The 24,788-nt window shown below is 40.4% G+C and overlaps 1 protein-coding gene across 3 annotated transcripts in view; it reads right to left on the bottom strand.

The window, feature by feature from the left end:
* The window catches only part of LOC115153707 (partitioning defective 3 homolog), a 555,114-nt gene extending 531,891 nt beyond the window's left edge, over positions 1-23,223 (bottom strand). For all 3 annotated transcript variants that reach the window (XM_029699308.1, XM_029699315.1, XM_029699317.1), the window contains exon 1: positions 22,739-23,223. In XM_029699308.1, the coding sequence (XP_029555168.1) occupies positions 22,739-22,858 (120 nt within the window). In that variant the 5' untranslated portion in view covers positions 22,859-23,223. The remainder of the gene's footprint in view (positions 1-22,738) is intronic.
* Positions 23,224-24,788: the final 1,565 nt, after the last annotated feature.

The raw sequence follows: 24,788 nt of genomic DNA, 5'->3' as shown, positions 1-24,788 counted from the left end.
AAAAACGGAAACTTCTCTTTGTGATGAATACCCATGGATCAACCGGAGAGGACACAACAATAGGTTTCAGTTGGCTCCTAAAACATCAGCCACATCCCATCATAGTACTCCTTAATAAAGTAAGGACACATGTTAAATCATATTCAGAACCAGGCTTAAAGTGTCTGTGAAACCGGCCATGAAAGTATTCAGTATCGTTTGATAAAAGTTTAGGGCATCTACTGTACTATTTACACAACAGTGTTTATTTAACCTGATCCCTCTATGAAACTACTGCGAGAGTTTCTGTGTATGCACTGGCGGGGAGTTGAATGACACTGATGTCAACAGAGAAAGATTCACACAGTCAGTTACAAGGACACAGTCAGTCCCCTCTGATGATGATCTACTTTTAACACCCGTATTCGATTATTCAGATGGTTCCCATATGCCCTTACATGGCATTCATGCTGCCTCCTGTAATAACACAACAGTAATAGTATGGTTAGCCACATATAACTTGTACTCACACAGCCAAAGTCTTACTATTTCAAAATACTTTAGAGGTTAAGCAAACAAGCTCACCTACAAGATAACCTTGACCCAGTGCCTCTCTGCAGTCTGTGTAGGTCTGGGTTTATAATGGAAGATACAAGGGTTGTGGCTAGATGGTATACAGCAACGGTAAAAACAAGTTGCATGTTAAAATCGCGTCAGGGGGAGATTTTAAGCATTTTATTTAACCTTAACCCTTTTCCAAAAACTAACCTAATTATCCTAACCTGCTATGTTAATTCTCCTAACCTTCTGCGTAAGTTCTCTTCACCTGCTACGAAAAGTCCCTTCTGTCCATAGCTGTATACCATCTTGTCAAAACCAGATACAAGCCATAACAGAAGTCAAGGAAAATCGAATACAGCTGAGAACAGATCTGTGATCTTCCATTACTGACATTCATGCAGAGGATCCTGGGAACTGAAAGACTATGTGATAAGCCCTGTGTCCGCAATAACGTATGAAGGATGACCTTGGATAAAAAGTGTTTGAGACCCTCTCTCAAAGGAAGTGTTCGCGGTGCTGTACTTGATGATCATACAGTCAAACACCCCTTCAAGAGCTTTCAAACTACTTCTGACTGAAAAAAATAAGCTGTTGACAAAACACTGAGAATCACACCCACGACACCAAGGACTCGCTGTAACATGTTGAACACCACCAACCACATAGTTGGCCTCTGCTACAACTTGTAGCTGTAGGCAGGACTCACTATCTCAGGGAGACTAAAGATCAGAAAAACAAGACCGAGACACATACTCCTACACTTGAACCAAATCCCAAACAAAAGAGAGTGGTTTTCATTTACTAGGCTTCGGCCTATGCATTTCCTAATCCATGTGTTTGGGCTGGTATCAAAACCATGTGTACTATCCCTCCTTCTTGCAGACATGTTGTAATCAAAGTGCACATGATTGAACGATTAAAATACCATCAGGAATGTTTTCAGCTGTAACACTGGAACCATCTGAAGTATGAGAATCTCCCCTCGGTGATCAATAAAGTGAATATCTCAACGAAGCCAAGCTAACTATCTCAGATAGCATGACAGATGATTTATGCTGTCAATGTATAATGGACTAATAAAGTTCTATTCGATTCTCTCTTATCATTAGAGCAAAGTGGACTCAGTCAGGATAGTAAGGAGGAGAGGAGGACTAAGATGAGCCAGTGGTTAGCTCTGTGGTCCTCTCCAGTATATCATGTGAACTCTCAAACTTCATTGGGCTCATGCTGCCATGAAACAGGAGCTGGACTCTGAGGCCGCTGTCTGTTTCTCGCTCGCTCTCTTTCCTTTTTGGTCTCTCTCTCGGTCTCTCTTCCCTGCGTCTCAAATCAATTCAATATACTTTATTGGCATGAACAGTAAAACATTTCAATTTTCAACGTAAACATAAAACAATAATGGTCCAACAAGACAGGAATATACTAGACTGTTAATAATGAAGCAATAATAATGATAATTATTATCTCTCCTTTAGTTATATCTCTGTCTGTGCTGTCTGCTTCCCCAGGGGAGAGGGCTTGAGCAGCCTTGACGTTATTCAATGGAAAAGGAATGTGTATATTTTAAGAGCAGTAAAGCAGCCTTCCAAGTTAAGACTTGCTGCATGCAAAGCATACAGTAAAACTGTCAAAACAGAGCCATCAGAACGTGTCTAGAATGTTCAGAGTGTTTTTCCATTTTAATGACATTAACAAACATAATATTGGCATTTGCCTGAAATACATATCATTCAAAGAGCCATGTTCGCAGTTCCGTTTTAAAGCATTTTGAGTCCAAGTATGAGTGATGAACTCTTCTGTGGGAATCGTTAATCCTTACTGCAGGAAACACAACAGTGGCCAAACATTCTCTGAAATCATTCACTGGTCTCTGAAACCACTCTTTCTGTCCCAATAACACCACATCCCAGACAGAGCCCTTTGACACTACAGGAAGACACCAATCAAATAATTGTTCTACTGTATCTCACCAGTGCCAAACATTGGAGAAAGCCTGTTGTGTTTGAAAAAGTACTTAGAAAACTGAGAACCACTTGACTGGGAGAAGAATAGGTTATACATGTGTTATGAAGTCTTTTATCGGTACCCTTTAAATAAAGTTGCCATTACTAACAAATACTGTGTTAAAGCCTTGGGTGTCAGACTGAGTGGGTTGAGTTTTGCAGTGAGCCAGTCTGGCTGAATCCTGTGCCACTTTTTGGGTGTTTAGTTGTGGTGCTCAGTCACCTTGCTGAACTTTGCCTCTCTCGGTTAAGTACATTTACCCAGGCTAACCCAGAAGCAGTTCCATTAACAAGTCGTGTTCTTCCCTTTCCAAACAAACCCACGCTATCCGATAATGACTCACATGTGAAAACGGGAACACGGGTTGGGAGGGGAAAGAGCGAGGGAGGTCAGAAACGTCTGTACGTGTGTCAGTGTGAGTGAGCTCTTGACAGCCACCAGGATTAAGGTGCTACCCGTCTTCCAAATCTCAAGAGTGCCGTTACCTGGGCAACAGTACAGAAGGTAAACCTGGAGTGCCGGCATGTCTGATAGCTATCATATCATTCAGCCTGCTCTCTCCCTCACTAAATCTGTCCCACCGAATAAATAAAAGGTTTAAAAGGTATAACATCCAGGCACATTCTTTTTCCAGGCACATTCTGTGGGCTGTGAACCCCTACAGAAAGTCCACATGAATTTCACATATGATCTTATGTGAAAACATGTGACAACATGCAAAAGCAACATGTGATATGAAACTACACGTGAAAACAAGATCTTGTGAAATAAATGTGACAACATCGTGATGCAAAATTTCAACATGTGATTCCATGAAAGTAGAAATTTGAGCATGTGAAAACCTGATCGACTGTGAAATAACTGTGACAACATGGGGATCAACATTATATTTTGGATTTTAGGAGTGCCATCTCTATGGAACCAATTTGAGTTGAAAATAATTGGTCCAAAAAACAAACAAAAACAAACTTTTGAAGGGTCTTGTGTGTGTGTGTGTGTGTGTGTGTGTGTGTGTGTATATATATATATATATATATATATAGCGCTTAAACAACATCAACAATGGCTACACTGTATTTCTGATCAATTTGATGTTAATTTAATGGACAGAAAGTGTGCTTTTCTTTCAAAAACAAGGGAATTTCTAAGTGACCCCAAACTTTTAAACGGTCTTGTGTGTGTGTGTGTATATACACACACGCACAAGACCGTTTAAAAGTTTGGTTTATTTTGTATATATATATATATATATATATATATATACACACACACACAAGACCCTTCAAAAGTTTGGGGTCCCTTAGAAATGTCCTTATTTTTGAAAGAAAAGCACACTTTCTGTCCATTAAAATTACATAAAATTGATCAGAAATAGAGTGCAGCCATTGTTCATGTTGTAAATGACTACTGATTTTTTATGGAATATCTACATAGGCGTACAGAGGCCCATTATCAGCAACCATCACTCCTGTGTTCCAATGGCACATTGTGTTAGCTAATCCAAGTTTATCATTTTAAAAGGCTAATTGATCATTAGAAAACCCTTTTGCAATTATGTTAGCCCAGCTGAAAACTGTTGTTCTGATTAAAGAAGCAATAAACTGGCCTTCGTTAGACTAACTGAGTATCTGGAACATCAGCATTTGTGGGTTCGATTACAGGCTCAAAATGGCCAGAAACAAAGCACTTTCTTCCGAAACTCATCAGTCTATTCTTGTTCTGAGAAATGAGAAACCCCTCAGTCAGTAGGATCATCATCACCTGGGCCAACTTCCTATACATGCTGCTCAGAGCTGTGACCATATGGATGTCACAAGAGGAAGTGAAAGCCAACTTGCCGGAGGAATTTAAAAGCTAACCTGTAATCGGCCTGTGTGTAGCTGGTGTGGAGGAGTCAGGCGCAGGACAGCAGATATGAGTAAGGAAAGTCATTTACTCAAGGAATCAATAAATACAACACAAATAAACTAGCCCACATACAAACAATCACTCACAAAAAAACATGGGGGAACAGAGGGTTAAATAATGAACAAGTAATTGGGGGATTGAAACCAAAACAAATGGAAAATGGATCGGCGGAAGTCGTGACATAACCAGGCACGAAGGTCATTGTTGACAGCACCTCTCTTCTGCTGCAGAGTGAGATGTTCTCAAACTACAAATCCCACTGCACAATGAAGGCATTAGTGGGAATAGCTCTTCATGGACGATCCCCTTTGTGTCCGCACTGTACGCAGGCACCATCAGCGACAAAGACATTTTGAAACAGTCAGGCATTCAACATCTTCTCACGAGGACATGGCAGTAATGGCCAACAAGGGGTTCTCCATCGATGACCTTGTACCAGAGAAGGACTACCATCCCCCATTCCTCTCAAAACAGAACCAAATACTAAACAGAAGTTCAGACAGAAGAGATCGCTTGCCTGAGGATCCATTCGGAGGGTGAAGGAGAACAAGTTGTTGGATGCCAACATTCCCCTAGCTATTGCAGGAAGCATCAACCAGTGTGGGATGCCTGCTCTCCAACTACCAGTGTAGATCTCTTGTCAAGAAATGGGCCAATGAGGTGAGATGCAGACCTGTGTGGTTGGTGTGATGACACTGTTGTGCAATCAGTTGTTTGCTTCAGCGTCGAGGGAAAAGGAGCGAAATTTGACTACTCATCGTTTATATTGATGCTGACGAATGTATATGTTGTACTGATATTTACATACCATCTTGATGAAACTATTTGTGACACTGAATTTTACATGTTATTTTAAACCTCGATTATCATTGGATTACCATTTACCAGTTGTGAATAAATATGTCGGCTTAGGTTTTCTATTTAAAAAAAGTTAGCTTCCAGTCCCTTTAATCCTCCTAAAGCAAACCTATTCTGATTACGAGTATCCTTGCCAAGTTGCACATATAGTTGAAGACAAGAGAATTTTTGTAATTATAAACTGGATGGTTCAAGCCCTGAATGCTGATTGGCTGACAGCTATGGTATATCAGACCGTATACCATGGGTATATTTATTTTTACTGCTCTAATTACGTTGGTAACCAGTTTATAATAGCAATAAGGCACCTCAGGGGTTTTTAGTATATGGCCAATATACCACAGCTAAGGGCTGTGACCAGGCACTCTGTGTGACATTTCTATTCCAGACACACACATATAGATACTGTTACAATAAATATATTTTTTATATAAATATACAACACATTGAACGATAACTTAGGTCATTTTTTATAAAAGCAATAGTGGATGCACAGACAGCATGGTCAAAAGACTGTATAACAAATCAATCATCAACAAGAAATGAGTTCAATGTACTGTAAGGGCTTCACACATTGTGGGGCTGCGTTTGGGCTGAAACAGATTTAGTACTGTGGCTTCACAGACAAGTACTTCTGAATGTACACGTTGGAATAATAGGAGTCTGCCTTCTCTCTGATCACCGCTGTGGCCTCAGGTTCAAGATGCAGTCGCTGCACAAGCACATCTTCCTGGGCATAGAAATTCACACCACTCGAGCCCAGTAACGAGCAGTTGGCCTTGCACCTGCCAATAGTACGCATGGCTCCTCCGTAGGGTAAAAGTGCCATGTTGCATTTGCAGATATTTATATCAACATCATTTTTACATTGGGGCACTTTATTTCAACCAACCCAAAAGGTGGCCACTCCATGGGAAACAAACATGCACTGCAATGGCCCAAGCTGGTATTCGATTAGAGGTAGGTATGGATTTTTGTGGAGCATCTTGCTGGAGTTTGATGTGCTTAGTTGTAAGCTTCGGCTGCTGGTAAGATAGGACACTCCCCTTCTGCACCAACCCGGAAGTAGAGTCCACTAGAGGCTTGTCGACAGTCATGCCAATGGTTTTCACCGGGGTTTGTCCAGCGTGTGGAAATCCCTGTAAGTCTCTTCCACCTTCAGCACAGAGAGATCCAGCAACAGTCGAACCATTCCTTTGTGTGCTTTTGTACTGTACAACATAGAAATACAAAATCAGTGAATTAATAGACAGAAATGATGAGATCTTGAACAATAAATTACAACAACTTCATAGTTTACCACACTCCTTCTGCCATGTGGTTTGGTGTAGGCTTGGATATAACCATCTTGTCAATGGGCCCTGGTTTCAAACCCTGTGAGACAAATATAGAGCCATGTTTGCAACCTCTGAGAGGGAGAACCAATCGTAGACATGGAAAACCCTTTTTGTAAACACTGAATGTGGACCACTGACAGTAAATAGCAATCAAGGGATATACATGATTATCTCAAGGAATTGTATTATTTAGCTACTGTGGGTAAATCTAGACATTGTAATTGCATCTATAATTTACTGTTACAACACTTAGTTGTTCTAGATTTGTGCCATCATTGTTCTGCCTCTGTACAGCTGTGAACAAGAGGCACAACTGGCACACTAACTGGGAGAAAGAAGTATACCATCTGGAAGAGCAGTGCAACTGCATGATTGCAGAGAGCAGTTGTCTCCGACACATGGGCAATGGTGACGGGTGAGGACGACAGGGTCAGAATCCCAAAGCAATCTAAACTGATCCCAGAGCAAAAACATTTAAGGCAGTGGATATACAGCCGGCAGCTTTTGTAACCCTATGCCGAACCTTAACTAATCCTCCCTGACATGTTTTGATCCCTAACCTTTGGATCTGCCAGCTGATTGTACACTTCCAACATCTATACTTGACACTTAAACATCTGAACTTCTGACTGGTTGCGAAATTTGAACAATCCTATGCTAGCTTTCTCCCTACTCTCAGACTGTGTGGCTTCTTGTTCTTCTTTATTGACCTGTAGCAACAGGCCCTCACACTGACCTCTCCACTCGTCTCTGTTTGACACTGTGATAAACAATAACAAGTCAGAAATATTACACATAAGCAAATAATCAGCAGTAGAATGCAACTTACCTGCGTACATCAAACATTATGAGCATACAACTTGAAACCTTTCTCCAGCTTGCTGACTGGAGTCTTGATGTCAATTTTGCAATTCGATGGACATTGACAGTTCACAGTTCATTTCGGGATTTGACAGTTAATTTCGGGATTTCTTGCAGGCAGCGGATGTAAAAAAAAAAGCCATCCTTCCTTGAAAGCCATTCGCTAACGATAGCTAGCTATAACTAACGTTAGATGCAGCCACTTGAATTCAAAAATACAACATTTTAAGCAACTAACTGACAAACTAGAAACACACAATATTTATACTTTTTTATATTTAACTAGGCAAGTCAGTTAAGAACAAATTCTTATTTACAATGAGGGCCTAACCCGGACGACGCTGGACCAATTGTGCGCGCCCTATGGGACTCCCAATCACAGCCGGATGTGGTACAGCCTGGAGATGAACCAGGGACTGTAGTGACGCCTCTTGCACTGAGATACAGTGCCTTAGACCGCTGCGCTCCTCTCGGGAGCCTCCAGCACCATCGGGAGCCCCCAGCACCACTTAAATATACAGTGCCTTCATAAAGTATTCATAGTAGGTTTACTTAGATTTACTGCCTAAAACCACCTAAATAACTGAAAGAAACCGGTAAATTATAATAAATTATGTATATGAACAGCATGGCGTTAAATAGAACTGTTAAATTATACAGTTGGAGTCGGAAGTTTACATACACCTTAGCCAAATACATTTAAACTCAGTTTCACAATTCCTGACATTTAATCCTAGTAAAAATTCCCTGTCTTAAGTCAGTTAGGATCACCACTTTATTTTAAGGATGTGAAATGTTAGAATAATAGTAGAGAGTATTATTTATTTCAGCTTTTATTTCTTTCATCACATTCCCAGTGGATCAGAAATGTACATACACTCAATTAGTATTTGGTAGCATTGCCTTTAAATTGTTTAACTTGGGTAAAACATTTTGGGTAGCCTTCCACAAGCTTCCCACAATAAGTTGAGTGAATTTTGGCTCATTCCTCCTAACAGAGCTGGTGTAACTGGGTAAGGTTTGTAGACCTCCTTGCTCGCAGACGCTTTTTCAGTTCTGCCCCAAATTTTCTATAGGATTGAGGTCAGGGCTTTGTGATCGCCACTCCAATACCTTGACTTTGTTGTCCTTAAGCTATTTTGATACAACTTTGGAAGTATGCTTGGGGTCATTGTCCATTTGGAAGACCCATTTGCGACCAAGCTTTAACTTCCTGACTGATGTCTTGAGATGTTGCTTCAATATATCCACATAATTTTTCTTCCTCATGATGCCATCTATTTTGTGAAGTGCACCAGTCCCTCCTGCAGCAAAGCACCACACAACATGATGCTGCCACTCCCATGCTTCACAGTTGGGATGGTGTTCTTCGGCTTGCAAGCCTCCCTCTTTTTCCTCCAAACATAACGATGGTCAATATGGCCAAACAGTTCTATTTTTGTTTCATTAGACCAGAGGACATTTCTCCAAAAAGTACGATCTTTGTCCCCATGTGCAGTTGCAAACTGTAGTCTGGCTTTCTTTATGGCGGTTTTGGAGCAGTGGCTTCTTCCTTGCAGAGCGGCCTTTAAAGTTATGTTGATATAGGAATTGTTTTACTGTGGATATAGATACTTTTGTACCCGTTTCCTCCAGCTTCTTCACAAGGTCCTTTGCTGTTGTTCTGGGATTGATTTGCACTTTTCGCACCAAGGTACGTTCATCTCCAGGAGACAGAACGCGTCTCCTTCCTGAGCGGTATGACGGCTGCGTGGTCCCATGATGTTTATACTTGCGTACTATTGTTTGTACAGATGAACGTGGTACCTTCAGGCGTTTGGAAATTGCTCCCAAGGATGAACCAGACTTGTGGAGGTCTACAATTTTTTGTCAGAGGTCTTGGCTGATTTCTTTTGATTTTCCCATGATGTCAAGCAAAGAGGCGCTGAGTTTGAAGGTAGGCCTTGAAATACATCCACAGGTACACCTCCAATTGACTCAAATGATGTCAATTAGCCTATCAGAAGCTTCTAAAGCCATGACATCATTCTGGAATTTTCCAAGCTGTTTAAAGGCACAGTCAAGTTAGTGTATGTAAACTTCTGACCCACTGGAATTGTGATACAGTGAATTATAAGTGAAATTCTCTGTCCGTAAACAATTGTTGGAAAAATTACTTGTGTCATGCACAAGTAGATGTCCTAACCGACTTGCCAAAACTATAGTTTGTTAACAAGACATGTGTGGAGTGGTTGGAAAACAAGTTAATGACTCCAACCTAAGTGTATGTACATTTCCGACTTCAACTGTGTGTGTGTGTATATATATATATATATATATATATATATATATATATATATACACACACATATTATATATACATATATATAATATTATATACACATATATAATATTATATATACATATATAATATTATATATACATATATAATATACATACATATATAATATACATACATATATAATATACATACATATATAATATACATACACATATATATATATATATATATATACACACACACACACACACACACACACACAGTATGCCCCTATATATAGATGTCCTAGCCTACCTCTTTTAGGTAATACATTCAATGCAGTATTAGCCTTATATTTAACTAATTCATGACGGGTTATGCATAATAAGCTTCTAACTTATAGCCTATGTCTCTTGTGCAATACGACGGCACTTGTGCTCAAGTGGCCTCTCTCCTTAAAACAAAAACTTTCTTAGCTCTTGGAGTCTCATCCAGGAAAAGCTAGACTAGAATAGCTTGTTGGATATCATTTTATTTAGCAATTGTTATACCAATAAAGTATTCGAAGAGGGACGCAAGCTCGTTTGCTGAACGTTAAATACAACAGCCAATAGAACTCACGGGTAGTTTGAAAGAAGAGCGTGCGATGGCGGTAGGCTATAGCGGTTATTTATTGAGACCCCTAACCATTCAATCTTTGTGAAGAGTAGTGAAATCCTTTTGCATCCAATTCAAGTCCGACATTATTCAAGGATGTCATTAGAATGATGAAGATGAGGACAACGAAACTTATTTAATTTAACTGTTGAAAGTGAGGAAGGAATGAAGCAACAATAGAGAGAGAAGGAAGTTGGCAAATAACATTAGGGGAAATATTATGAAAGGTATATATACACGTCAGCTAGCCTATATTATATATGTATTGGTTAACGGCACAATCATTTGCACTTTTTTGGGCTTGGGCTCATTAAACGTCTTTAATGTAGGGCTCATAAAATGTATTTCATGTATGGCTCATCAGGCTCAGGTAACATCAGGCTTGAATTTTCGATCAAAGCTCTAATCAAATCTAGACGTAGGCCTATTTCTATGCTTTATAATACTTTTAAATAACACTTCCGGTTTTGACGGGAAATACTGGGTTACCTGAGAGAAAAGTGATTTATTCTCAGGATGGAACATTTGTAAAATACCGGGAAAATATTAAACCCTAATTCATACCCCTTGACTTCTTCCAGATTTTGTTGTGTTACATCCTGAATTCAAAATTGATTAAAATAGGTTTGTTTTCTCAACCATCTACACACATCCACCTGGCCGTGCTGCTGCTCCAGTTTCAACTGTTCTGCCTGAGGCTATGGAACCCTGACCTGTTCACCAGACGTGCTACCTGTCCCAGACCTGCTGTTTTCAACTCTCTAGAGACAGCAGGAGCGGTAGAGATACTCTCAATGATCGGCTATGAAAAGCCAACTGACATTTACTCTTGAGGTGCTGACTTGTTGCACCCTCGACAACTACTGTGATTATTATTATTTGACCATGCTGGTCATTTATGAACATTTGAACATCTTGGCCATGTTCTGTTATAATCTCCACCCGGCACAGCCAGAAGAGGACTGGCCACCCCTCATAGCCTGATTCCTCTCTAGGTTTCTTCCTAGGTTTTGGCCTTTCTAGGGAGTTTTTCCTAGCCACTGTGCTTCTACATCTGCATTGCTTGCTGTTTGGGGTTTTAGGCTGGGTTTCTGTACAGCATTTTGAGATATCAGCTGATGTAAGAAGGGCTATATAAATACATTTGATTTGATTTTGATTTGATTTGATACCCAATAATGACAAAGTGAAACATGTTTTTAGAAATGTTTGCAAATTTATTGAAAATGAAATACATAAATATCTCATTTACATCAGTATTCACACCCGAGTCAATACTTTGTAGAAGCACCATTGGCGATTACAGCTTCGAGTCGTCTTGGGTATGTTTATGTTTAGAAGTCAAGGGGTGTGAATACTTTCTGAATGCACTGTATACGTATACAGTAGACAGGTGTGTTTCTTTCTAAATAATGTCCAAACAATTGACTCCAATCAAGTTGTAGTGACATCTCAAGGATGATCAAAGGAAATTGATGCACCGGAGCTCAATTTCGAGTGTCATAGCAAAGGGGTGTGAATACTTATGTAAATTAGATATTTCCGTATTTCATTTTCAATACATTTGCAAAAATGTTTTCGCTTTGTCATTATGGGGTATTGTGTGTAGATGGGTGAGGAAAAAATTATATTGAATCCATTTTGAATTCAGGCTGTAACACAACAAAATGTGGAATAAGCCAAGGGGGTATGAATACTTTCTGAAGGCACTGTATATAGACACACAATAAGGATAGGAGAAGGACCAGAGAGAAACGTCAAGCTAATAGCTGCTAAATACAGGCAACCAATGGCTAAAAACAGGAAGTAGTTAGCCGGAAGCCAGGAAAAACATGCTCATCCCCCCCTAAACCGGCTTCCACGTCAAAAGAGTACCTAAAACTTGGCGAGGAGAAAAGATTTCTTAAAGGAAGGTGGAAAAAAATGGTCATCGCAAAGACAAGAACCAAGAGTGAAAATACGTTGTTTGACCAAATACATTTTAAGATTGGATGCAAAAATCAACTGAATGCAATTTTCAATACGTTTGAATTATAAATATTTTCATGCAATTCAATATTTTGAAATGTACGTTACTTAACATTTTCAGTTTCAACTTGCATTACTTCACTTTCACTTACAATAAAAAAACATTTACGTTCTTTTTTCTTTTGGGCCAATTCGTTTGAACTCACTTTTTCAAATTGAACTCACATCTGCATTGCTATTTTAGTTATCCGTTAATCTCACTATTGATTTCATTTACTTATTTCAGCAATTGGAGGTATCACTATGATATATATAAAATCATTTTTCTTGTGTATTTTTAACAAAGCATATTTACTTTACTTAAGTACAACGTGTAGACTAGGAATACATGTGAAATCAGTCTTTGACAGACATACTGTAGTGGCGTAGCAGGAAGATCAGAATGCCGTGAACCAAGAAGTTGAGAGTTCAAATCGCAGGTGACGACATGTTGAATAGGAATTACTGTATTTAGGGGCTCCCGAGTGGTGCAGTGGTTTGAGGCACTGCATCTCAGTGCTAGAGGTGTCACTACAGACCCTGGTATGATTCCAGGCTGTATCACAACCAGCTGTGATTGGGAGTCCCATAGGGCAGTGCACAATTGGCCCAGTATCGTTAGGGATGGGGTAGGCCGTCATTGTAAATACGAATTTGTTCTTAACTGACTTGTCTAGTTAAATAAAGGTTAAAATAAACATACACAATGTAATCATGTGTGTCAAATATGTATGTACAAAAGACTGTTAAAAGCACTGTTGTTGTGTGTATCATAACGACTAATTTATGTTTGCAGTGTATCACCTGTGAAACTGAATTAAAAAAAGATTACTATTTGAACATTTGAATCATGTGTGAAAGGTTGTGATCATGTGAAACTTCATGTGAAATATGACGTGAAGTGTTCCAAAAACACATGATTTCATGTGAAATATCATGACATTTTTAAAAACATTTACATATGCAAAACCGTAAGGAAAGTGTAACCTTTCCTTTAGCTGTGTGTGTGTGTGCTGCATTCATAGCTACTGCGATCCTCAACAGTCCAAGGTAATGATTACCCGTGCCTGTCTCAGCCCATCAGCTAACACAACAACAAGAATCAGGATTCCTTCATGCAAGGCCATGGGTGGGATAGAAAACACTGCTTTCCAGAGTTCCTGTTTGGCATGTCACTCTGTGTAGGCTTTCCTGGAGCCACACTATCCTTAATACAACTCATTTAGAGACTGGCTCAAACAGAGGAACGATAGATTGAACCTCACTCTCTGTCAAGGCCACCTTGGTTTCTGAATGGCTCAATGCATCAGGGATTGTTTTTGTCATTCTGGGTCCAGGAAATAGAGAGAAATTATAGCAAATCAATACCAATCCTTTTAATAGGACTGTTTGATTATGTGACAAACAAGATAACATTGAGATCCCAAAATGAAATAAGCCCAGTGTAGGCCTTTCTGAGCTGGTCTGTTATATGTTTAAAGGGCAATCTTTAAAGGCCCTGTACAGTCAAAAATTTGATTTTTCTGTGTTTTATATATATTTAGACACTATGGAGGTTGGAATAATACTGTGAAATTCCCTTTTAGTCTAAGAGCTGTTTGAAAAGACTGCATAAAATTTCAGCCTGTTTTGGTGGGATGGAGTTTTGGCCTGTCTGGTGACATCAAATTAGTTAGTAGACCAATAAGAACTAAGATAGTTCCAAACCTCTCTGCCAATAACAGCAAGTTTTAGGTTTCCCCTCCCCACTCAGACCACACCCAGAGAGTCCGAGCTAAATTCTTACTTGAGAAATTTCTATTTTCTAAGAAGCTATTTTAGTTTTAATTTACCACAGTAAGGTACTTAATTCTTACCCAGAAATTATTTGATATTGAGATAAAAACAGCTGCATTGGACCTTTAAGGCTAAGTATCATGTATAGTATTCAGCGTTAGTATGTATTACCATACACACCATTACAATCGAAACTTAGCCGTTCTATAGTCTTGCTGACTGACTGACCACTCAAGAGAAAATCCATGATTAATGAGGGCATGTAAATGAATAGAGAAACAAAGTTCATCTTCAGAAATATTCAAACTTTGCATGACCTAAAAGACCACTCACATCGCACCAAACGTTGATCTGCTGTTGGTCTGATGATCATCCAGCACGCTGTGTTTTAGGGACCACCCACTGGTGGATGTAAAAAAAAAATAGTTTCACACTTGGTTTGCAAATTGCCAAGTACTCTCGGCTGGCAAACGCTATTGGTGTGACGGAGTATTAACTGACCATACTATGCTATTGATCATACTACGTGGTGGTCAAAATGTGTGTGTGAACCAAAGAATAGGGCTAAAAAGTCATCAGACCCTAGCATGACCCCAGGCTGTAGAGCCAAGTGTTAGGGACTAGATAAGGCCAGAGCACAGCTGGTGCCTTTATAATTCCTTTATAATGCATACATGACTCTCTGATCCCCATACTGAACCATATAGACCCACAGATGAATAACTTCCACCATGTGTCACTTACAGACCCAGGAAGGACACAAACATCATTCTGTATTCTGTTTGAATGGGAAATCTACTTGAACTGTATTTACTTAGAATTCACTGCTTTATGAATTCACATTATGGAGCATTCTGGATGTGCACTGTACAGCACAGTACGGTGTCTCCTTTTTCTGTACTGGAGTATAATTGTAGGGTGGACCAGGTTGAGAGCTTCAAGTTCCTTGGTGTCCACATCACCAAACTATCATGGTCCAAACACACCAAGGCAGTCGTGAAGAGGGCACAACAAAGCCTATTCGACCTCAGGAGACTGAAAAGATTTGGCATGGGTCCTCAGATCCTCAAAAAGTTTTACAGCTACACCATCGAGAGCATCCGGACTGGTTGATCACCACCTGGTATGGCAACTGCTCGGCTTCCGACCGCAAGGCACTACAGAGGGTAGTGCGTATGGCCCAGTACTTCACTGGGGCCAAGCTTCCCGCCATCCAGGACCTCTATACCAGGCGGTGTCAGAGGAAGGCCCAAAATAATGCCAAAGACCAGCCACCCTAGTCATAGACTGTTCTCTCTGCAACCGCAAAGCAAGCGGCACCAGAGCGCCAAGTTTAGGTCCAAAAGGCTTCTTAACAGCCTCTACCCCCAAGCCATAAGACATCTGAACAGCTAATCAAATGGCTACCCGGACTATTTGCATTTTCTACACCCCACCCCCCATTTTTACGCTGCTGCTACTCTGTTTATTATCCACGCATAGTCACTTTACCTACATGTACATATTACCTCAATTACCTCGACTAACCGGTGCCCCCGCACATTGACTCTGTACCGGTACCCCCTGTATATAGCCTCGCTACTGTTATTTTATTGATGCTCTTTAATTATTTATTACTTTTCTAATTTTTTTATATATATTTTATACTTCAGTTTATTTTAGTAAATACTTTCTTAAAACTGCATTGTTGGTTAAGGGCTTGTAAGTAAGCATTTCACAGTCTACACCTGTTATATTTTATGCATGTGACAAATAACATTTGATTTTTTACACACTCTACTGCTCAATCGGTTTCAAAATGGTCTTGTTTGAACACGACGTTCTGTTTCCCTCCTATTATTTCACACACGCCTATCATTTCACAAAGTAGATGCTGCCTGTAGCCTTTCCATGTTCCAGCACTAGTTCTCAGAGAGGAAAATTACCTTGAATGATGTTTGACCCAAACTAAAACACTGACTACTAAGCAAATTGGATCGCATTAAAGTTTTAGCTCACGTCTCACCACGGGTCTGCACTGCACATCCTTTCTAGCTGGGTAGCTCAGCTCATGATTTCTGCAGCAGCGAGGACTGTGTTGGAGACTAAGACACGATGCTATTCCCCTGAAAGGAACTAGCATGGAAGGACAGGAGAGTGAAGAGCTTACTTAACCAGGTGGAAAGAGCACCTCCATAGTGTCTAAATGTGTGAAAGCTGAAGGGGACAAGAGGTTGTTAGGTTCATCCTTTAACTAGCCCCCTGTCCCTGATCATGTAGTGAAAATGAACAAGGCCTATGAAAGTGTCCCAAATCGCACACCGACAGTATAACGTCCCCTACATAGTGCATTACACTATGGGCCCTGTTTAAAAGTAGCGCATTAGATAGGGAATAGGGTGCAATTTGGGACTCAGATTATTTCTTCTTGACCACTGTTGTATCAGTGAGGAAACATGTCATCATACTACGGGGGCATATTCATGGTGGTTCCAGTGATATAAGGACATAACAGCTAATTAATTAGCTATAACATTACCATAATGTCCCCATTTGTCAGTTGTAACAGCTCTGACATAACTCAAGTGCTTTGGTCTTATGTAATGAGGTGATGAACCAGAGCCAATGAGTAGAGCACTGACATACCTTCCACTGGCTCATCCCAGTTTCCCTAGTTGTGTTTCACAGGCAGCTGACTCTCTCCTAATTCCATTCACTGACTGAGAATAGCCAAGGATTACAGCACAGCATTCCTACATTTACATCCTGACTGGAATATCAAATGGGAAGTACAATACAGTACAGGGATGGGATCAATTCCATTTCAATTCAGGAAGTAAACTTAAATTCCAATTCAAATGTCCCTCATGGGTCATTCCTTTTATGTCCTGAATTGAAATGGAATAGACCTCAACCCTGTACAATTTACTTCCTGAATTGAAACCCCAACTCTGTTGTCCACAGGATTGCTGCTGATCCACAGAATTGCTACAGTACTCAGATCATGAATGCTTCCCTTTGCCTCCCTGATGTTTTCAGTCATGGAAAGCCTAGATATTTCAGTCCACTCAAGTTGCATCGGGGATAAGGACTTCCAGGAGCCAGTCTGGCTGGGCTCTAGAGGTAAAGGGTCATTGGCTGCCTCTGGGAGGGGTGAGGAGGCAGAGATGACAGAGCTCATTCATCCAGAATAGGATGTGAGACATGTTGGTCTAGGAGACAAAGGGAGAATTCTGAGTAGGGTCGTAAGGACACGTACGGCGACAGTGTTATGAGGGGCAGGTGGAATAGACCAAGTGTAGCCCCACAGAATTAAAACACCATCCATTGCCACACAGAAACACTGTCCTTGATTCCTTAACGCTGCACTGTAATAACAAAATGTAAAGACACAGGGAATTAGGGGTACAAAAGATTCCAACCACTATCTAAATGACCGCATCGAATATGAACTCCTGACCTTTGTTAACCTAAAACCTGTGATCTCCCCCAGATGATTCCACCACATGTGTTATAATGGTCACCTAGTTATTTACGTGGCTGTATCCATGCTTACCACAGAAAGCTTAGTCACCATTATCATGAAGTGTAAAAACATAAAAGGATGATGCATGGGTGTCTGTCACACACACAAGTTGATTTGAAGATGAAAGGCAAACAGAGCGCCTTGTAATTTGGCTCTTCTCTACTGTCTTCGGGCCAGGCACTGAGCCACATGTCACTTCACACGACAGCACTGAAGACCTGGGTGAATACGTAGCATCAGTGTTGTCCACCTTACAAAATGTTCTCACCTCAACATTTCAGCTACTCCTGTCCTAACAAGTCCTGACTCCACATCATATCATAAGGGTAATTATGTCATTTCATGAAAAAGGGCATGAATTGTATGGCAACATTGCAAACGAGTCAAACAGGTTGGTGAATCTCCACAGTTCACGACATACAGCATTTATAAAATAGGCCCACCACATGTGATGTTTCCTCGCCACAGCATTTTCAAAACATTTTTTTTTTAAACTCACATTTTAACATTTGTTACGACACATTCAATAAAATATTATCCAACAAAAAAAGCATTTCCTGAGAATCAATAGATTCATGACTTACTCACTGAGCAGACTCCATCCACCACAACAGTAAAAAGTGATATATCTCAACTCCTACACTGAAGCCAAGTGCTTCTTGAAAGCCAAGAACAGCATCAATTAAAAGCCAATGCTTCATGACTCTGCATTCATTGGCTGAGGTTAAGAGTCCTTGAGTAGGTAATTCACACAGCCAAGTGGTACTGTACCACTGAGAATAGGGAAGCCAAGAGGTTGGTTCCTACTAAAGCAGCCTGTCTGGCTCTTCTCCTCCTGCTGTGACGATAACACACAGCAAGAGACTGACTCGGTTTGATTGGGTTCACCACTGATAGGCGCAATCAGGCTGGGGCTCAGGAGAGAGCATCTGCATGCCAGATACCCATCAGTCAGTCTGACTCTTAATATTATTCAGAATGGGCAGCATAGAATAAAACATGTATACTTTTGCACAGAAATGTCTGTAACACAGTATCCAAGCCGATACACCACACATGCACAGAGCAGCAGCTTCCTTCACACTCATCAGACTGTTAATCAGCACAACCAAGACAGGTTCAGAGAATGTGATTTTAATAACAAAAAAACAAAAAACATTCATAAGAAACTGATAAAGTTGAATTTCCCATAACCAATATGAGAGGTAGAGCAGGGATCATCAAATAGTTCAGCCACGGGCCAATTTTTTCTTGAGCGGATGGCCTGGGTGCCGGAACATACTTACAAATCATTTGTAGACTGCAAATTGACCGCAAGAAGCCCAAACAGATATAAAATTGGACTAAAACATAATTGTAAACCTATGTTATATATCTATTCTGCATGGGAATACTTTGGAACAGATTCCCTAAATTAAAATCACTTGGAGCTGGTTTGCTGGTGTTTTTAGTCTTATGTCCAATTATTATTACGTTTTTTATAATAATTTTGCTCAGAAGACCTGTGGGGCCTCTTCAGTTTTGTATTTATTCCGGATCCCCATTAGCTGTTGCCAAAGCAGCAGCTACCCTTCCTGGGGTCCAATCACATTTACATACAATAAAACACATTATTACCACTCTACCATAACATATACTACCTTTCAAAAGTTTGGGGTCACTTAGAAATGTTCTTGTTTTTGATTAAAATTAAAATAACATAAAATTGATCAGAAATACAGTGTAGACATTGTTAATGTTGTAAATGACTATTGTAGCTGGAAATTGATGATTTTTAATGGAATATCTACATAGGCGTACAGAGGCCCGTTATCAGCAACCATCACTCCTGTGTTCCAATGGCACATTGTGTTAGCTAATCTAAGTTTATCATTTTAAAAGGCTAATTGATCATTAGAAAACCCTTTTGCAATTATGTTAGCTGTAACGCCCTGGCCATAGAGAGGGTTTTTTTGTTATTTATTTTGGTTAGGCCAGGGTGTTACATTGGGTGGGCGTTCTATGTTCGTTTTCTAGGTTTTTGTATTTCTTTGTTTTGGGCCGTGTGTGGCTCCCAATCAGGCACAGCTGAAGTTCGTTGTTGCTGATTGGGAGTCACACATAAGGAGCATGTTTTTCCTTTGGATTTTGTGGGTAATTGTTTCTGTTGAGTGTTTTGCAACTGACAGGACTGTTTGGCTGTCAGTTTTCTAGTTTTGTTTTGTGTAGTGTTCTTTATTAAATTAATATCATGATGAACACTAACTCCGCTGCGCCTTGGTCTACTCTCTCTCCCGACAGCCGTTACATTAGCACAGCTGAAAACTGTTGTTCTGATTGAAGAAGCAATAAAACTGGCCTTCAGACTAGTTGAGTATCTGGAGCATCAGTCTATTCTTGTTCTGAGAAATGAAGGCTATTCCATGAGAGAAATTGCCAAGAAACTGAAGATCTCGTACAAAGCTGTGTACTACTTCCTGCACAGAACAGCGCAAACTGTCTCTAACCAGAATAGAAAGAGTGGGAGGCCCCGGTGTACAACTGAGCAAGAGGACAAGTACAATAGAGTGTCTAGTTTGAGAAACAGATGCCTCACAAGTCCTCAAATGGCAGCTTCATTAAATAGTACCCACAAAACACCAGTCTCAACGTCAACAGTGAAGAGGTGACTCCAAACTTTTGAACGGTACAAAAAAGACAGGAAAATAACAATAAATGTGTGTGTGTGTGTGTGCCTGTGTCTCTTCACAGTTTGTGTGAAGTGTGTCTCTTCACAGCTTCAATGGGCATTGTACCAAAGCTCAGGTTCTATTATGTTAAGCCCTGGCAGACTCACTTGGATAAGTCTTTTTAGCTAACAGTCCACTCCTTGCAACTCCTGTCATTTGCCAAAAACCTGTATACAGATCTTTGGTAAATGACAGGAGTGGAACGTTAGCTAAAAAACACTGGTACCCAAGGCTACCGGCAGACCAGGCTGCCTTAAAATAGTCTAGCGTTGATAGAGGGCAAAGTGGAACTCCAAAGGGAAAACCTACACTTGCTGGATCAATGGAGCAGTCGCCTTCATTCTGCTGAACCATGGAAAAGGAGCAACCATGTCCGACCAGGGGAGTGTGTTAGCGTTTGTGTTACAAGTCAGTGGAGAAGGGAGGGAGAAGTTCATATTTATATGACCAAAGTCATTGTTTGACTTCGCACTGCACAGCATGTGCTGAAAAGAAAGTTCCCTCCTGTGTATGAGGTGTCAAGATGTGAGGTAGGTAGCTTACCAAGAGTGTATGGTGTCACTTGAATGTGAAAATGTATATTTGTGTAAAAAGTTGTAATTTAAGAGACATGGGCTTCATAAAATTGAATAGTGAGGACAAACTGGTTCAATCTAGAGTTAACCTCTCAGTAATAAGCCAGGAAATTTGGCTGAGGGACCATTTTGAGACAGTTTTCCTTTCTCTCTTTGACAAGCAATTCAATAACAAAACTAAAACATTTTAAAACATAATTCAATCTTAAGCACTCCCCAACCACATTCCTGTCTTCACCGTAAAACCAACCCTTCTCCTAGCCTTTCCAGGCACGTCAAGTCCTCTCTTTCTCTGGTAGAGGGAAAATGTTGAACAATTTTCCATGCAAAAACAGCTCCCTGTAAAGAAATATCTTTGCAATACCAGCTTTGGTTCACCAAAGTATTTAGACAGAGCTCTGTTAAATAAAAAGGTCCCAGTGATGTGACTCCAATAGTAAAGTTGTCACACATTGTTCAGGGGCCAGTCAATGTTGGCACCAGCCATAGCAACAGTAACAAATTTGAATTAATTCAGTAGTAATTTAATGAGCCTAAACCTGACCATTAAAGTGCCACAAAAGGAAATGCAATCAGGCCCTATTCAGCCCTGGGCTAAAAGCCTGGCACAATAACACTTAAAACAAGAAGCCTTTTAATAGTATTACTAACAGATGCTTAGTGTTGATAGGCTACTTAAATTAAGGAAATAATGGAAACAAATGTCGAAAATGTGAAGGATCCCTTTCTGATTACATTACTAATGGAAGTGTTCTTGCTAAATAACATGTGGGAAGATGGATCAGTCTGGGCAATCTGTGCACAATGGACTATGAAGATCAAAAAGTATAAACTAGTCTAGACCATGTATGTATGAACATAAACGTAAGTGATTCATGTTTTAAACATTAGTAAATAATGTGGCAAACTCTTGAGTAAATGTAAGCTAGAGTGCAGTTGATTAACATTTGGTAGACTAGGGCTATTCATGATTATGATAACATTACATGCTAGACTATAATTGATAGGCCTTTGATAAATAAGCACGTCAATAGTAGGGTAGGTTATGAATAAATATTGCAATATGAGTGCGTTTAATTCGACCAGTTCCAGAGGAATCCAGAATAATCGTACCGTACAAACACCTCCCACCTCCGCTCCAGGCCCTGCCTGCGCAATCCAGGAAGCCCGAATTCAGGATTCGAGACCGGTGAGAACTTTGCGTTGTGGCGCGAAATGACACCTTGATTGATAGTTGTCAATCACATTCACCGTCCGATACAGTTCATCAGTCCAAAGCGCACACACACACTCGAGCTTCTTGTGATTGTACTACAACACTGCTCTAGCATCGTTGCCATAACATCTGTGGACGAATGCAACAGCATTGATATAGCCTACACTATTTAGGCTACGGCCAGTTTAGGCGTGAGGACTCGCTTATATAAGTTTGACAACATATTTATTATTTGCACCTAATGTTGTTGTAACATTGTTGGCACAGTTGATACAATGTTCACATGTTAGGATTTGCCATCTATGGGATAGGCTAGGGCAACTTTGTGCATCGCTCTGTTTTTAGCGCCACTCCACGTCAATCATGTCGATCAATCAATCATTCAACCAATAATGATTTTCTGTATTCCCCTTCCCCATCTTTCTCTAAGAAAATCGCCATATTGAGTAAACTGCACCAGCCTTGCTACAATGTTACCGCAGAAGCGCAAAAACACCCATTGCAAAATTCATAAAACACTTCCTACCTTCGCAATAGCCTTTTTATATCTCATGGCGGCTTGCTCGATAAGACTGTGGACTTTAATAGTTCCATTGCCACAAGGAACCACCACCCTGGTCCTCCCAAAACACACTGTCACTTTCATATTAGTTCCCGAATCCCGATGTACTTCCGTTGAGGTGTATTCCTCAATACTTTGTAGATGTTCCAATTATGAATTTCCTTTGGTGTCAAAAAGATTGTATTCCAAACAAGCAGACAGCAATAATCTTCATCGTCTCTTCATACCGTCTAAACGTTAACGTTTTACCGACCACCTGTTCTCTAAAGTGTTCCTACTACGATCCTATTCCTTGGACGAATAGCCTGCCTGCATCGCGGCAATCATTCACAGCACAGTGCTGGGAGGGTGGCGTGACTGGCGTCTCTATCCCCGCGCTGGTGACCACGAGTACTGTGGTGACTCACCATGAACCGAAACTTCCCAAGTCTCTTTCAGAATTCCATGTGATAGTTAGTAGTAGTTGGAGCCGTGTGTCATCGCTGGGCATTTTATTATGGACACGTCATGTATTCTGAACAAAAATCTAAACGCAACATGTAAAGGGTTGGTCCCATGCTTCTTGAGCTGAAGTAAAAGGTCCCAAAAATGTTCCATACTCACAAAAAGATTATTTCTCAAAAATGTTGGGCACAAACTTGTTTACATCCATGTTGGGAGCAGTTCTCCTTTGCCAAAATAATCCATCCACCTGACAGGTGTGGCATTTCAAGAAGGTGATTAAACAGCATGATCATTACACAGGTACACCTTATGCTGGGGACAATAAAGTGCCACTATAATGTGTAGTTTTGTCACATAACACAATGCCACAGATGTCTCAAGTTTTGAGGGAGCATGCAATTGGCATGCTGACTGCAGGAATGTCCACCAGAGCTGTTGCCAGAGAATTGAATGTTAATTTCTCTACCAAAAGCCACCTACAATGTCATTTTAGAGAATTTGGCAGTACTACCAACCGGCCTCACAACCGCAGACCACATGTAACCATGCCGGCCCAGCTTCTTCACCTGTGGGATCATCGGAGACCAGCCAGCTGATGAAACTGAGGGGTATTTATGTCTGTAATAAAGCCCTTTTGCGTGGAACAACTCATTCTGATTGGTGTGGCCTGGCTCCCAAGTGGGTGGGCCTATGTCCCCCAAGCCCATCCATGTGAAATCCATAGATTAGGTCTTAATTGATTTATTTTTACTTGAACCTTTACTTAACTAGGCAAGTCAGTTAAGAACAAATTCTTATTTACAATGACTACCCCAACGAAAACCCTAACCCGGGTGACGCTGGGCCAATTGTGTGCCGCCCTATGGGACTCCGAATCACGGCTGGTTGTTATACAGCCTGGAATCGAACTAGGGTCTGTAGTGATGCCTCTAGCACTGAGATGCACCACTCGGGAGCCCAAATTTCAATATTTCAATTGACTGATTTCCTTATATGAACTGTAACACACTAAAATCGCTGAAATTGTTGCATGTTGTGTTTATATTTTTGTTCGGTATATTTTATTATATTTTAGCCTATTCTGTTATTTTCTACATTATTCTGTTATGTTCTACTCTATTCTATTTTCATGAATACATTTTTGGGGAAATGATCAGGTCCTTAAACAGTCTCTTAATGTGCAAGAAAAACATCACACCAGGCAAGACTGTTGAAGTTCTAGATGTTTTATTTTTTGCTCGGGTCAGCGCTTCCAAGTTTACCTGTACTTCATTATAATAATACACCAATGACCTTAACACCATAGACAATCTATTTTAGGGTCAAAAATAAATACATCTCTAAAGTTTCTGTCTATGCTTGCCTAAAAAGGTGTTTAATGGTCTCAACTTGAACAGTTTCTCATGTTATGCACATTTTTGTAAGCACATGTAAATATTCCTCCTCTCCGGTAGTAGGGCTATGCAATAGCATATATTGGGAATCGTGAATTACTTCTTGGCTTCAGCCCATGGCTCCTATAAGGAACACAGGCCATTGACAAATATCCTCCCTCTCACTCAGTTTAGGA

The sequence above is a fragment of the Salmo trutta genome, chromosome 2, assembly GCF_901001165.1.
Source record: "Salmo trutta chromosome 2, fSalTru1.1, whole genome shotgun sequence".
Lineage (NCBI taxonomy): Eukaryota > Metazoa > Chordata > Actinopteri > Salmoniformes > Salmonidae > Salmo > Salmo trutta.
This window is presented reverse-complemented; position numbering and strand designations above follow the sequence as displayed.